The sequence below is a fragment of the Rhododendron vialii genome, chromosome 10a (genome assembly GCF_030253575.1).
Source record: "Rhododendron vialii isolate Sample 1 chromosome 10a, ASM3025357v1".
NCBI lineage: Eukaryota > Viridiplantae > Streptophyta > Magnoliopsida > Ericales > Ericaceae > Rhododendron > Rhododendron vialii.
The window spans coordinates 26,278,763-26,294,321 of NC_080566.1; the positions used below are offsets into that span (position 1 = coordinate 26,278,763).

Genomic DNA, 15,559 nt, shown 5'->3' on the forward strand with positions numbered 1-15,559 from the left:
CTGCTTGTAGTATAGTAGCTTCCCTTCCTTTGTTAGTTTAGTATAAGTCCTGAAATCTTTCTTATATTTTTTTAGGTAAATTCTGAAATCTTTCTTATATTCTCTCTTTCCTAATCCTAAAGAGAATAATCATGACCCTACCGTTATCCTGTTCAATTTTCTAGTATTTATCTTTTGATATTATCCTGACTTCATCGAAGGGCTGGGGTTAATCAGAAAATTGAGGTCTTAGTTTGTGAAATCATTGCCGTGTCAAGTAGGGCCAGCTCTAAGATTCTCTGAGGTTTAAGGTGTTTTGTTTTTATTTTTTTTTCATTCGTTAATCTTAATCTAAACTATCTTAGGGTAATTGAGGAAGGGGAGGGGGCTTTACGGGGATCAAACCCTACCCATGTGCATGGGAGTATGTATGGAAGGCCAGTTGCACTCCACTCCACTTGCCCTAAGGCGAAATTGGCCCATATTGATCACACTACATCATCTCAGTTGTCAAAATAGTGTATTACATACATAACCATGTGCTTCTAATTGGTTCCCATTTCGTAATTCTCTACTTCTCCTAAATGAAGTTCGTAATACCGAAAGTCATGCCCAACCTCTTGTTTGCGAGAGCTGTGAAGTGTGAACAATCAGGAACCAATTTCCAATACAACTTACAAACTTACAGAAGGAGGATTTTCTATCCTCCAGCCGGGGGGGGGGGGAGGGGGGGGGGGAATGATTGATCGATCTCCAGATATCATCGCTAACCCATCCCAAAAGACTGCTTAGGCCCAGATTTATTCTTAACCAATTTCATGCGTTCTTCCTCCTCTTCAAGTTTCTTTCTTCGTGCAGCCTCTTCTTTTTGCCTCTGTATCATCTCCAGCTCCCTGTATCTTTCCTCTTCTTTCCTCAGTTGTTCCAGAGCTTCCCTTCTCTGAGCCTCCTCTACCCTCCTCCGGTTCTCCTCCAGCATTTTATCCAGCTCTTCTCTCTCTTTTCGAGCTTGTTCCTGCAGGTTGCAATTTAATGATCACAGAAAATGAGTTCAAAAGGAATGCAACAGTGACAAACAGAATGCGAATGGATTTCAAGAAAGCACATTTTATGATCTTAGCTGAGCCAATGTTCAGCTGGAGTAGCTCTCTCTACCATTCATGCTGCATACTGACCAAAGCTTTCAACATAAACCAGGTACTTGCTAGCCAGAGAATTTCTTCGTTACATAATGAAATCAAATCGGAGGCGTGGCTTTGGGCGTCAACCTAATGCAAAGAATAAGGACAAGAAGGTAACCTTATATTGCCTCTCAGAAGAATGTTTTGGGTGGAAAGTTGGTTTTGATATCATGATACATTGAGCCCATATTCCTTCACTGTGTCCAAACATCTTTTTTCTAGTTAAAAGATGCGGATTCCTTCATACATAGAATTTTCTTAAACCATACTCCCTCCGTAGATAATGTTAGCCCAGGAGACAAAAAAATAACTTCACTCAAATTCAAATTGAGAGGCATTGACTTGTAACATTGCCCTAACTGACAACCATTTCCACTAATAGTGAATGAGATATGAAACTGTATTTCCAGTTCTACAAAACAGATTTTGTAAACCGCATCCAAACAGAACTTATTAGCCATGTTTCATGCTTCAGAATCTGTTGTCTTGGTTTTAGAGTTACGTATTAACTCCCTCTTCAAGAAACAACCTAGTACCAATAAAAATTAATAATTCCTTTTAGGCTTTTAGCCCTAAAGTTATTTAGTGGCTCCTAGGTGTTCCGATACTTCATTCTGTTTCAAGCCCAGCAACATTTCGGAGGGTGTCTGTATCATGAACACAGAGGCGACGTGACATTGACATGGAAATTTCTTAAATGTTGGTCAAGATACTCAAGACATGCAGGGAACACGTTCAACATTATATTATATGTAGATGCGAATGTTATATTAAGTTCGCGAGAAAAAAGCAACATGCACTTATTTAGAAGTAGAAAACCATACATTCCAAAATACGTCAAGTTATCAATCTCAGAAGAACTGTATTCACTCCATCCGAAACTGCTGGTCCATCTTTCAATTTTGGGGTGTCCCAAATTGTTCGTCCAATTTGAAAACTCAAAAGTATAAAGTTTTAAGTTTCCAAAAACTACTCCGTTGTAGTGGCTATGACCGTAAACAAAGGTTAAAAATACAAGGGCATCGTTGGAAATTAATGCCTTCCCAATTTAAGTGTGAATACAATTGTGAGGGTTAACTTCACTTGTATCCCTACACTACTGTCATTTGTTTACTTCGTCCCTCACCTATTAATTACATTGACTTCATCCTTCATGTATTGGGTTTCAACTCCCTAGCGAATCTCCTACCACCCTCTCCGACCATGGCCTTAAAAAGTAAAAATTAAAAACCTAAACCCATTAATAGATACGTACTGCATATGGATACAATCTCATTTTCAATAACAGATTAGAAACCTTGGATCAATTTGAAATTGGAACTAGAACCAATTGACTTGAGACGGTGAATTTGCATACCAAGCTACTGTATAAGTGAAATACATGCACAATTGATAAGTGCCGAAATATTGATATTTTGGCTCTCCAAATTATACTTGTTAGTCATTTATATTTGTTATCTGATATTTATTTTGCTTTTATTTTATTTAAAGGTTGATCGAGCTCATTGCCCAAAATATTGGATAAAAAGAAGAGTTTAATAAAGTTTGGGATTAAAGCGCATAATGCTTCAAAGTTGGATTGTTAATTGATTAAAGCATGAAGTTCAAGGGGCTGGATGTAATTAATGCATGAAATCCTATATAAGCAATGGAAACCTACTGACTTCAGCAGTCAGTTCTGGACGGAAAAAAAAGGAGAGTTCCGCTGGAAAGAAAAAGAAAACCAGAGGCTGCGATGATTTCCTGTTCGATGGTCGGCTAAACTCTCTTCTAGGGTGTAGATGAAGCTCGAACTCTGAGTAACAATTTCTATGTTTTGATTTAGGTTTTATTATTCGGATCATGGTTGTATGAACAATGATTTATTCATAAGATTAATTCTTTCCATCAAATCTCGTGTATAATTTCCTAGGTTTTATGCACGTTCATACAACGATTTTAATTGTTTTGTGATAACTGGTTAGATGGATTATACTACGTAAGACGATTCGTGCTAGGCGGAGATAGTCCATGCCGATTGGTGATTCATAAATTATTTTTAGGAGATATCGCTAGGGCTTGCTTACCTACGATATCCGGATTGATTCGAATATATGACCTACAATCGAAACATATTTAGGTTACGAGGGGAAAGAGTGGATTTGAAACCCTAGAACTTTTTCCCATCAACTCTTTTCTACACTTTAATTACTGTTTAATAATTTTAGGAAACTATCATCAATCATCTTTTTCTCAGATTAATATAGAAATTAATTGAAATAACTGTAACTCAGCCTTATAATCCCTGTGGAGCGATATTCGGAATACTTATCACTATTCATTTGAGTAGTAGTAATTATTTCATTTTATTAATTATTTTTGGTACGGAAACGACCCGATCAACAATCTTAACTTAAACATCTGCACCACTGAAGATGAGTGAAAAGTAGTGAGCGAAGAAAAAAAAGAGACTCGGGTCAAAAAAAAAAAGAAAAGAAAGATACTATGCAATTTTTTTCCCCCTCATTTGGTTGGTTTTCAAGGTTTGGTAAATCCTATAATAATGTGGAATGGTGGTACAAACTGAGATTGGGATGATGGTGGATGATGACTTTACATGGAGGCGGGGCAAGTGGTGGGGGGAGAACGCTGTGTAGAGTAAGGAAGGAGAGGAGAGAGGGGACGGGAGGGAATTTGGGTGTTTGATTGCAAGAAATATAGTCTAAACCACAGTGAATAAAAAGCAAGTATTTGATTGTAAGGGTTTAAGTTTTTCAAGATAAGTATCAAATGTCCAGTAAGCAGCTATTGATTTAACGTTGTATATTGGATTGGCTCTTTATAATTGGACCACATGGAGTTCAAATCCTATAAATGAAAGATCCAGTAGACGCAACCAACAGTTGATGGACAAAGTAAGCCAACTAGAGTGAAATTAACCCACAATCATCATATGTTTCCTTACAAAGTTGGAATTCCTATAATCCGAGAATATGAGACAGAGTAAAACAGACTAGTACATTATCCACATCCGTATGCTGTAGAATGTAGATGCTACACATCATCTATCACAAATTTCCTAAAGTTAAAAAGTTCAAAGGACAAAGGTTAATACGTATAATCTTATCTGGTTTTCATTTTAACCCCGTATCACGATTTTTTTCTTCTTTCCAAATTTATAATGTGTTTCACTTGGATCTAAGAGATAGATATGGATTATGGGTCTCTAAAATGTTTGCAGGGTATATGGCTCTCTTAAAAAGCAAAAAGGAAGATCTATTAAATACCTTTCTGAGGTTGACTTTAGGGTACAAGTGGCAGTGTCCTACATGTGTCCCAACACAAACATGCCACCTCAGTAGTAGTGTCTGTGCTTCTAAGGAGAGGACATTTATGACCTTATCCATGGTGCTTTTACATTAAGAAAAATTTATTAGATGGGCACACATATTAGTTATTTTCACCAAATTTCTGGCAATGACCGTGTATTTTGAAAGATAATACTCCACCAGCCCCAAATTGTCGGTCTATGTTGAGATGTCCCACGTTGTTAGTCTTCTTTAAGATGTAGGAGCATGGAATTATGCACCTTGCCCATTGAGTAACACAGGAGTCGCCAAACAATTGAGTTTCCTAAACAGTTAGCAACGCCAACAAGGATTGTCCATAAATCAAAATGTGAGAAGCAAATAAAGCACCAATTGTGAAGTTAGCACATGGAGCAGGTACCACTGCTTTTGGGTTGTGCAAGGGTGTTGCATCTTTTCCTTGCACTTTTCTTTCCCCAGTTTCTCTCTCTTTCTGTGGTGCCACATTGGCATATGTTCTCTATTACAAGTTTCTTCGTTGATCAACAAAAAGAAAGTATTTTCCCAAGGAGTCCATTAACGTCATGAGCCCAGATGTCCCATCTGCCAGAGGTCCGTAGGGACTTTGACAGCAGAATTCTGAACCAACTCTAGATCTTTTACTTTTACTAAGTCATTTATGTGGAACCGCCAAACCAAAAGCCTCACAGTGAATTCTTTTTAGTTCTTATCATGACACGGAGCCATCTAAAGACCACTTCACTACTCAAATTCATCCAAAGGAAGGCAAAACCTAGAAGCTTATCTAAAAGAATACATACCTCTTTCTGCCTTGCCTCTATAAGAGCGGCTTCTTTTTCTTTTTTAAGTTGAGCATCAACATCATCAAACACTTTCTTCCGACTTTCTTCAATTCGCTTCTCTATTTCCAACTTAACTTCCTCAGAGTTCAGCCTTTCCTCAACCTTTTTCCGAATTGCTTCTTCCAGTCTTCTTGCAGTTTCCTCTTCTAGTAGTCTCAGCTCTTCCTCTTGTTGACGCCTAACAGCACATTCAGTTAGCCACAGAAACTGTCATTACAACTGTACAGAAGCATTAACAAGTCAAAGGTACTTCATCAGGCAGACAAAAGGGAAGGGGGGAGGGGGGCGCGCAAATTTCATTACTCGTAACGATCAAATAACCATCCCATATATCACCATGCTAAGTAAAAACTAATGTTTTTATGCATACCTCAGGGCTTGTTCGTTTGAGGTACTCAAAACCCATGCGCACAGTCCCCAATAAATTTTCTCTATCTACTCTCTCCACTCATTTCACTTTAAAACCTCCATCAAAACCCAAACCGAACAAGCCCTCACAGACTTGTTTCTGAAATTAAGTTGCAAAACTAGGAAAGTACATAAAGGAGGCACCAATGATCACCAAACATAAGTAATCAATTATAGCAGTAGCATCCTTCATAACCAATTACCCTGTCACCGCTCCAAAACTAATCACGACCTGCTGCAAAAGTAATCCATATCCTAGAAAGGAGAGCCTATTTCATGAGAAGCATAAATAATTGTGTTTCTTGGATACAAAACAATAAAGGAAGGAATGCAGGAATTTGGTCAATTCTTACACAAGTCACAACATATTTATAAGCAACATGAATGGATAAGGTATTGCACCTTCCTTGTGGGAATCCAGGGGGCCTCGCCACATGGCACTTACCAAGGGCCCTTGACAACAAATACAGAGGGGATAAGAGGCCCTCCAGGCTCCATGTATGTCCCCTCCATATCACTCCAAACAAGTAAATTTAAATTTTCTGGACTCCATGTTCACCTATATCCTAATACAAGGGACCCCTCCATGGGGCCTCCCAAGAATGCTAATACAAATATATGAGAGAAATCCTCATGGCCTCTCATATCTATCAATGCACTAAAATAAGGCTCCATTGAGTTTGATGACTACACAATCCCTTAACCTAGGAGCAGGGCCAAGTTACTTTGCTCGGGATCAAAGAAGGCATGTGGTTTGGAGGCTAGAGCAACAAGTATGTTAAGGCTCTCACTCCAAGAGGGGAGCTGATAGGCACGTAAATGTACACAGAAGTGCCTCCTAATTTATCCTTGCTAAGTCTATTTATAATATTGCTTGGAGTTTTATACTAAATTTTTGTGTTGTAGGGATTTGGAGGCTTCGATACAAAAACAAAGGCACAAGGTCAAGTTAACGAGTTTATTTGGTGTCGAAGTAAAACTCGTACATGGTCCAATTAGTTGAAGTGGTGAGCCAAATCTTACAAGCAACCATAGAAATTGAATCAAGCCCAAGATGGTGCTACATGGGACATCATTGTTTCCATGGTTCAGGATTTGCTCTAGAGGGAATTGGGTCCCAATCCCATGCGTATTTGTCTTGATTGGTTTTCTGAAGAAGGAGAATTAGTCGGTGGAGTTGTGGCAATTAAAGACTCCCTTTAATAGGAAACTCTCAGGGTTATTATTAGCTATAAAAAAAAAGGAGAACAGCAGTAGGTTTTCTTATGCAGTTCTGCTGGGAAAAGAAGAAAACCAGAGGTCGCGGAGTCCAATCAATGGCTGGCTAAACCCCACTTCCAGGGCGTAGATGATGCTCGCAACTCGCACTCTGAGTAACAATGTTTATGTTTTGATTTAGTGTTTTATTATTCGAATCGTGGTTGTATGACTTGAGGATTTTATCTATAGGATTAATTTTTCCCATCAAATCTTGTGTAGGATTTCCTAGGTTTTATGCACGTTCATACGACGGTTCTTGATTGTTTTGTGATAATTGAGTAAGATCGATTATACTCCGTAAGAAGCGCCCTGCTATTAGACAATTCATGCCATAGAGACGGATCGTACTAGTAAGACGATTTATGCTAAGCGGCGATACCCCATGCTATTTGGTGATGCATGAAAATCTTTTCACGATACTGTGAGGGCCCACAAATCCGACCAATATCCAGATTGATTCGAATAATTAACCTTTATCATCGCATAAATATTGTTACAACGGGTCGAGTGGATTCAAAACCCTAGATCTTTTCCCTCATAAACTCTTTCTACTTTTTAATTGCTTTCATCTAATTTAGCTTTTAATATTTTAGAAATCCAACAATCAAATCTCTTTCCTAATTAGTTTAGAAATTAATTGAAACAACTGCAACTTAGCCTTCGTAATCCTTGAGGACGATACTCAAAGTACTTACCGCTGTCTTTTTGGTAGTATTCATTTTATTAATTATTTTTGGTACAGAAATGACACGATCAGATCAGAAGTGCTCTACCTTGACCAATTATAGAGGTAGTTGACAAATATCTGACACCTTTGAGCATGTATTATACGGTATACCTACCACGTGACAGCTCAATGAGATTCCCTACCTATGCAATGCAAGCTAAGCTCTGACCCTAGGACTTGAAAAAGAGGTTCTATCACCCTGAACCTATTAAACCAATGACGGGTCACTTGTCCTTAAGAGAGCTGGACCCTCAGCCCATCGTTTTGCAAAAATGGAGGTCCAAGCATACAAAAGAGACTTTACAAATGTCAATCTCTAGTTGATCACTCTCCATTGTCATTCCTCTATCTCTCCAAGGCTGCTCCGAGCTCTATCCTCCTCCACTTCAAGTGATCTCGAGCGATTGTAATCCCCACCATATTCCCAAGAGGCCAACATAGGTACACTCGTACCCCTTACAACCACACTTATTACCATATCCCAAGCAATAAAACACTAAAGGTTAACAAAACTAATAATTCAAAATTACACTGACCTCCCTTGAGGTTTTTGACAATAACAAGAACCTCCCCTTGGGTTTCAAAAATCACAGAAACGTCCCTGACTTTCCCAGGATTCGGATACGAGGGTGGCACCATAATTCATTCATACAAGGATGTAAATAGACATGTTTGTGAATTCAATTTTTATATCAATACAACTCACTATAATCCGTAAAGAAACATGCAATAAATATACTAAACTTGTGGGAAAAAATATTACTGTCTAAATGTGTTATGTTCCTCTCCAATCAGTGGAAAAAAATACAAACCATATGGAAATTTTTAATAGAAATACCAAACTTGTGGGAAAAAAAATTCAAGTCAAAATGTGTTCCATTCCCCTCCAATTAGTGAAAAAAATACAAGTTATGTGGGATTTATGCAAAAAGAAACATGCAATAAAAATACTAAACTTGTGGGAAAAATTAATGTCCAAACTTGTTAAATTCCTCCCCAACTAGTGGGAAAAAAATACAAATAATGTGAGAATTTATGCAAGAATTGAAAATGCGAGAGAGAGAGAGAGAAATGAAAGGGTTTTTAAAAAGAGTGTGTGTGTGTGAGAGAGAGTGAGAGAGCGCTCTGATATGTCTTGAAAATTGAAGATTCAAAACGATGCCACCGTGTTTCGAACTCTGTTCCAAGAGCACCCTAAGCCCCACGACTGAACCACGGAGCCAAAGTGAGCATTGTTTACATCTTCCGTATTTTAAAATTTAAGGCTTTCTTGGGTTTTTTTTTTTTTTTTTTTTTGGTATTTTTGGAGCGGGGGGGTGACACGTGCCACAAACGCAAACCTCCCTTCCATTAAATAACTGTTAACAGTTGTTAATGAAATCTGCCTGAAAGAGCTTCTAAATACCAAAAATTCCTTTTCACTTTTGGCGAAAAACAATTTCTTTAAAGGTTACCAGCCTTCCCCTAAAACCACCTCAACTACCCCACCTCCACCATGAACCACCACAACACCACCACCCCACCAAATGACATGTAATGATATTAGAATACTTGCTTTTTGGAAGCAATATATCTACACAAATTATAGTTGTCAAATCGTGAATCGAATCGAGAATCGAAATGGTCATTTTTCGAATCGTGAATCGAATCGAATCGTGAATCGCTCTGATTCCGTCATGACTTCTATAATGCATAGAAACCTATGCTTATTGATTAGGTTAACAACAATATATACTAAAAATGAAAGACTTAGGCCTAAATCAATAAATACTTTCTTCTAATGATGATTTGATAATAACGTGGAATATTAGGTAAGTTGCTTCTATTGCAACTACCAAGAGATGATGATTCGTAAAGCCTACTTATGGTTCTTTTTGTACGAAAAAGTTATAAGTACAAAACAAACCCTTAGAAGGTCTATAGGGTTGTTATATTCCATTTATCTTCCTCATTTTCGATTCACTCTCGTAATAAATCTCTTTTTCTTATTATCTATCCATATAACATAGACAAAAGATGACATATAACAATACTAGACCTTAAAAAAATATTTGAACCCTTTTCAAACAACAAAAGAAGCAAAACAAGAGTAAAAAATGAATTTTGGAAATTTTAAGTGAATCGAACGATTCACTGATTCACTTACAATTCCCAGCTATTTTCGATTCGGCAGCCTATTCGTATCGATTACCCACCGAATCGTACGATACGAATCGTAAACCACCGATTCACTTACGATTCTCAGCGATTTCCGATTCGGCAGCCTATTCGTATCGATTACCCACCGAATCGTATCGAATCGTACGATACGAATCGTGAATCGTACGATTCTGACAACTGTCACAAATACAAAGCAAACCAAGAAGCTATTATCAATTTTACATTTACTTTCTCATTTACGACTTGATAAAACAATTGGAACCAAAAGTGTCACCAAGTTCAGGACATGGTAACCTGCCCTTCGATAGGTCATTAATCTCAATGCCTTCTTCCGAAGAAAAAGTGTTAGTGCTATTGTATAACAAGATGCAATACAAGCGAATTAGTTACAACAGAGTAAACATTGTCACTATCACAGAAATATCAATCAACCTAAAGATCAAATTCTCAAAGACTCATGGCAAATTGTATTAGTGATAAATCATTTTTAAAGCTTGATCCACAGCTGGAGTATGTACCCATCTCATCTAACCAGAATTGCCAACCCACAGGATTGTGTGTTGTACCGTTACATATGTATATTGTATATACACATGTATAATTATATATACATATAAATATCAGCATGCGTTGAACCCAACTTTAACCAACAACTAATTTACCAAAAGTCCCCCAAATCAACTGCACCAAAACGCGTTGTATCATTTTGTGTAAAAGAAAAAACAAGGCACCGGATAACTCCCCAATCAATCCATGAACTTAAACCACCCCAGGGACAGGTAGAACTTAGAAGTATCACCCATATTTCTCCCTTTTCCTTATTTCTCAATCTTGTTATTTCAATCTTACAATTCCCTGAAATCCATCATATTACAATTTACGTAATATATTAAAAAAAATAATAATAATAACAAGTACATTTGATCTCACCCAACAAGGTTGCTGCCTTATTGGCAAAAATTTTCCAATTCAACACATCATGCGTAATCTAAGTCTTCAGCTCTCGCATGTTCTGTTATAGGGCTTCAAGGGTAGCAAAACAACAGATGAATCCAATGAGTTGGTGATTCAAGTTGAACAATTGGGCCATATTCATTCTTCCTAGTAAGGTGATCAAGGAGATTGAATGCACTCTGACGGATTTTCTTTGGTCTGGATCTGAACTTAATCATTCAGGGGCAAAGGTCAAATGGGCTCAGATTTGTTGTCCTAAAGAGGAAGGTGGTTTGGTTTGGGGTTTGGGAGGATGAAGGATAGGAATGGGGCAGCCATGCTTAGGCATTTGTGGGCCCCATGCAAGAAGGCAGACATCCTCTAGATAAAGTGGGTACATACATATATCATTAAGGAGCAGTGTATGTGGAGCATGGAGGTGCCTTGTGATGCTCATGACACTTAGGTCAGCCTCTCATCAAGTATCAAGTAGGAATTGGGAGTGTATCTTTTTATGGCCGGATAATTGGCACCAACTTGGAACATTGTATGCTAGATTTGGGGAAAGGGAGGTGGTAATGTGGGCAGGTCTTTAAGGGCTAGGGTTGCCTCCATAATTGACCAAGGGGTTGGGAGATGGCCCAGTTTAAGGAACCCTATCATTCAAGCCATCATTGCTCAAACTCCTCAAAGTCTGAGACCTTATCCTGATGTGGCGATTCTGTTCTTTTGTTGCCTCCCGCAAATGGCATTTTCACTGCTAAGTCTGCTTGGAATGCCATAAGGGAGAAGTACCCAATCAAACCCTGATCCAAGATCATTTGGGTTGGAAATAATGTGCCTAGATGGTCCTTTATTCTATGGCCTTTGCTGTTCTTCAAAGACTATGCTATGTTTGGATTGGTGTTTGAAAAAAAATTTGAAAAATAGTAGGGGTAATAAGTGGAGAGAGATAGAGAGAGAAATGTTGGAAGTAGGGGGAATTTTTTGAAAAATTCTTTTTGAATTGTAAAGAGAACAAGGCAAGTACTAAGGATAGATTGAAGAGTTGGTGTATGCAAATTGATGGGGATTGTTATCTCTGCAATTCTGCGGAAGAATACACTAGAATGTCTTTTTTGAATGTTCCTATGCAAATTGATGGGGATTGTTGTCTCTGCAATTCTGCGAAGAATCACACTAGAATGTCTTTTTTGAATGTTCCTCTTATGTAGCTGTTTGACATTATTTGATGATCAAGAGTAGGGTGCAGGGGATGCCTAACAAGTTCAAGGAAGTGCTTGACTGGTTCTCTCTAATGTGTCTGGAAATGGTCTTAGGTTCATTATTCTCAAATGCACTTTGGCTGCAACTGTATATGGGTTATGGCAGGAAAGGAATTTGTTGAATTTTTAGAGCAGTGGCTAAGGGACATGAACATTGGCTGAAGGGATTGCAAATGGAATAAGGGATTTCCTTAGCTCCAGGAGAAATGTGAAGCACTCCATACAGAATATAAACATTTGTGAGATTTGGGGTCTGTCTGAAAGGATTATGCAAGCGGTATAGATAGGTTTTGTTTTGTTCGTTGCTGCTGCGCTGTTTGCTGTTGTATTGTTGTTTCTTGTAAAGGGATTTCATCCGTAAACCTTGTTTCTTTGTTTGAGCTTCATAATATCTTGCAGTTATTAAAAAAACGTTGGGTTCCGGTGGGGGTTTGTTTGGTGGCTTTGATGGAGTACTTTCTAATGGCGATCTTTTGAAGATAATGATTATAATAGGTTAGAACTTAGAATCGAAGAAAAAACAAAGACATCACTGGTAAATATCAAGCATCTAGTATGATAAAAACTAAAGAAAGACCATGCAAAAGTTTTTTGAGTCGTTCCAAAGAAGTGCCCAACCCGTATTCATGGATACCAATATCATATAGAAATATTAAAATGTACCAATCATGTTTTACCGTACCAGGTATGTATTTTGTTATACCGTACCAGAACCCATTACTCATATGGCAACATTTTTTGGACTACTTGCGCTTCATAGTTACAGTTGGTGTCTGCGGAAGAATGGTTGGCAAAGGAAAAAAAAAAAAGGGGAGTAAAGAACAATGTGATAGAGACTATTTTCAGTTTCCCGGTTATTGATTGCATATGATGCTGTTTTCATTTATTCTTGTGTGATAAATTTGATAAATTAAGTGCTTACTTCGCGCCCTATTGTTGGAGTGTTTGAGATGGTTTCTGGGCTCAAGGTCAATATAAAGAGTATGATTAGGGATTAACTTCTCACGAGATAAACTGCAGAAGGCTATGAGAGGGGCTAATGGGTAGTTTCATTGAGTTTTTTATTTTTTTGTCACCCTTTGTACATCAGCGGGGGTTAGTAGGTTAATCAATAAGGGGTTCAGAGGCTGTCTGTCCATATCCCTAAACCCCAAACCCGCCCCTCGTGGGGCTCGAACTCAGGCATCCACCGGGGGGGGTGGAGGTGTTGTTTGTGGTGAGACAACCAACTTCACCAAGCTTGGTTTCTCTTGGGTAGTCTAATTGAGTTTAATGGGTAGTTTCATTGAGTTTCTACCACTGAAGGATATAGACCTTCCTTTGGGGCAAACAGCCCCTATCAAGCACATCACTACTTCAAATATAACTTACAATACACAACCATATTTTTTTTCAGAACAAGGTATAGAATGCAGAAGAGAAACAACAACATATGTCAGGAAAGCATCAGAAACAATTTGTTGTACCTTTTCTTTTCTTCTTCTTCCTTTCTCAACTTTTCAACTGCATTTTTCTTCCCATTTGATACAACACTTGGACTTCGAGACTTGGGTAGAGGAGACAACGAGGTACTCCTACTTCTTTGTCTTTTGTATCTCTTGGGTGTTGGAGACCGACTTCTACGGCGTCTCGAAGCTGGTGAACGACTTCTACGCCGACGTGGTGAACCAGAACGGCTTCTTCGCCTAAGTAGTGAAGAACAATTTTTAGAAGACATTGCAAAATCCTAAATGCCAAGGACAATAGACGAAAATAATGTATTACATACTATCTGTGATCCACATGGCATGCATTGATACCAAATACATAAAAACATAACCGAAAAAACACCGTCATTGCATTTTACATTTGTTAGTAATTGGGTACTTCTATTGACAGCTCACTGGGCTATAAATAAGCCATCAAAAAGACAAGTAAAACACATACACCAATGAACCTTTTACTCTTTCCAATACATTTTCACACAATACACTTTTCACACATTTCTATATACTTCTTTTTAAACCTTAATGACAGCCTACTAGGCTGTTTCTAGCATTTTCCTACTCTAAATTTGAAAAAAAAAAAAAAAAATCTATAGTTTCCATATTCCTGAGACCATAAAGATGGTGAAAAAATTCCCTGTGTACGATGTCATTATGCCATTAGATTTCATCCAAAAAGCTACTCATAAACTAAACATCAAAAAACAGTCATAAATCCAAAATCAAAACACAATAACATCGCCAAATAAATACTCATACATCCACATCAACGCTATCGATACTCTATATGAAGTACATGAATATTGCACGGCACACTCTCTCTTTTTTGAACCAAAACCAAAGAAATTCGCATATATAGTGTGTATGATATGTATGCGCGAGTAGAAAGTAGACAGTTTGAAATGGAATGACCTGGTGAGAGAGCGGCTTCGGTCCCTTCGACTAGTACGCCTGCTGTGCCTGTGACTCACAGGTGATGGAGAGTATCTCCGCCTGTACGACGGCGACCGTGATATACTCCGAGGCATTATTATTTGTTTATTGCCTTCCTCTCTCAGTTACCCCTATCAAAATTCCACTCACAAATCAACAGGTAAAAACAATCGCATACAAGACAAGGTATATAAAATGCATGTTTGCAATGGAATGGAATGTATATTATTCTTAATGGGTGCGAGTGTGTGTTCAGAGAGAGTTAATAAATGGAACGTGTTCAAAGTACCTGAGAGATCCAAGCATTGGAAGAAGAAGAAGAAATGGTTGGCAGTGTGCTGCTGCGTATGCCCTAAACTTGGTGTGAGAGTCTGAGAGAGAGAGAGCCAGAATGGGAGGTCGCGCTGTAAAATCCGGTGCCAATTGAACACGGGCGGCTCGCACGGGTTCGGTTCGATCGGTAATGGATGCGTTGACCATTTATGGTCCGAATTCTTCTACCAGGAGTAAAAAATAGGGATGCACGCGGTCGGAATTAGTTTGATTCTTTAGTAAATTAATAATCGGATCATTTTTTTAGTAAATTAATAATCGAATCATTTTAAACGGTTCTAGAAAATTAGAAATTAAAACCTAATCAATATATGCATTCAACCCAACCACAACAAAGAACAAGACGTTTTGATTCGATTCTGGTTCTATTTAATTAACATCCAAACACTAGGGTTTGGTAGGATAAAATAAGGATTTAATTTCAGAACACCTTCTTAAAAAATAAGTACTTATTTCACATTTTCAAATTCAAAAGTAATGTAAATAAAAAATATTTTTTATTTTTTTTTGTACCGTATAAAAGATCTCAATAAAATCTATCAAACAAAATCCATATTGCTAGGAAAATTATTTGCGTAAACACATTATTTTTAAGCTTGAAATTGCCTTTTTGAAAAATAAGTACTTATTTGTAGTTCCGGAACAGGGCCGGCTGTTCCACTTTTAGGAGAAAAAAGAAACTTTGAGAAAAAGAATGTAATTTCAAGGTCAAAATTCATGTGTTTATACAAAAAAAAATTTTACCA

General features: G+C 37.8%; 1 protein-coding gene across 1 annotated transcript; it reads right to left on the minus strand.

The window, feature by feature from the left end:
• Positions 1 to 486: 486 nt before the first annotated feature.
• LOC131303601 (uncharacterized protein At1g10890-like) lies at positions 487 to 14,944 on the minus strand. Its single transcript, XM_058330547.1, has 5 exons — positions 14,770 to 14,944; positions 14,460 to 14,611; positions 13,530 to 13,748; positions 5,269 to 5,488; positions 487 to 994 (listed from the first exon to the last, which is right to left on the minus strand). The coding sequence occupies exons 2-5, from the start codon at positions 14,573 to 14,575 to the stop codon at positions 746 to 748; spliced, it is 804 nt and encodes a 267-aa protein (XP_058186530.1). The 5' UTR covers positions 14,576 to 14,611; positions 14,770 to 14,944; the 3' UTR covers positions 487 to 745.
• Positions 14,945 to 15,559: the final 615 nt, after the last annotated feature.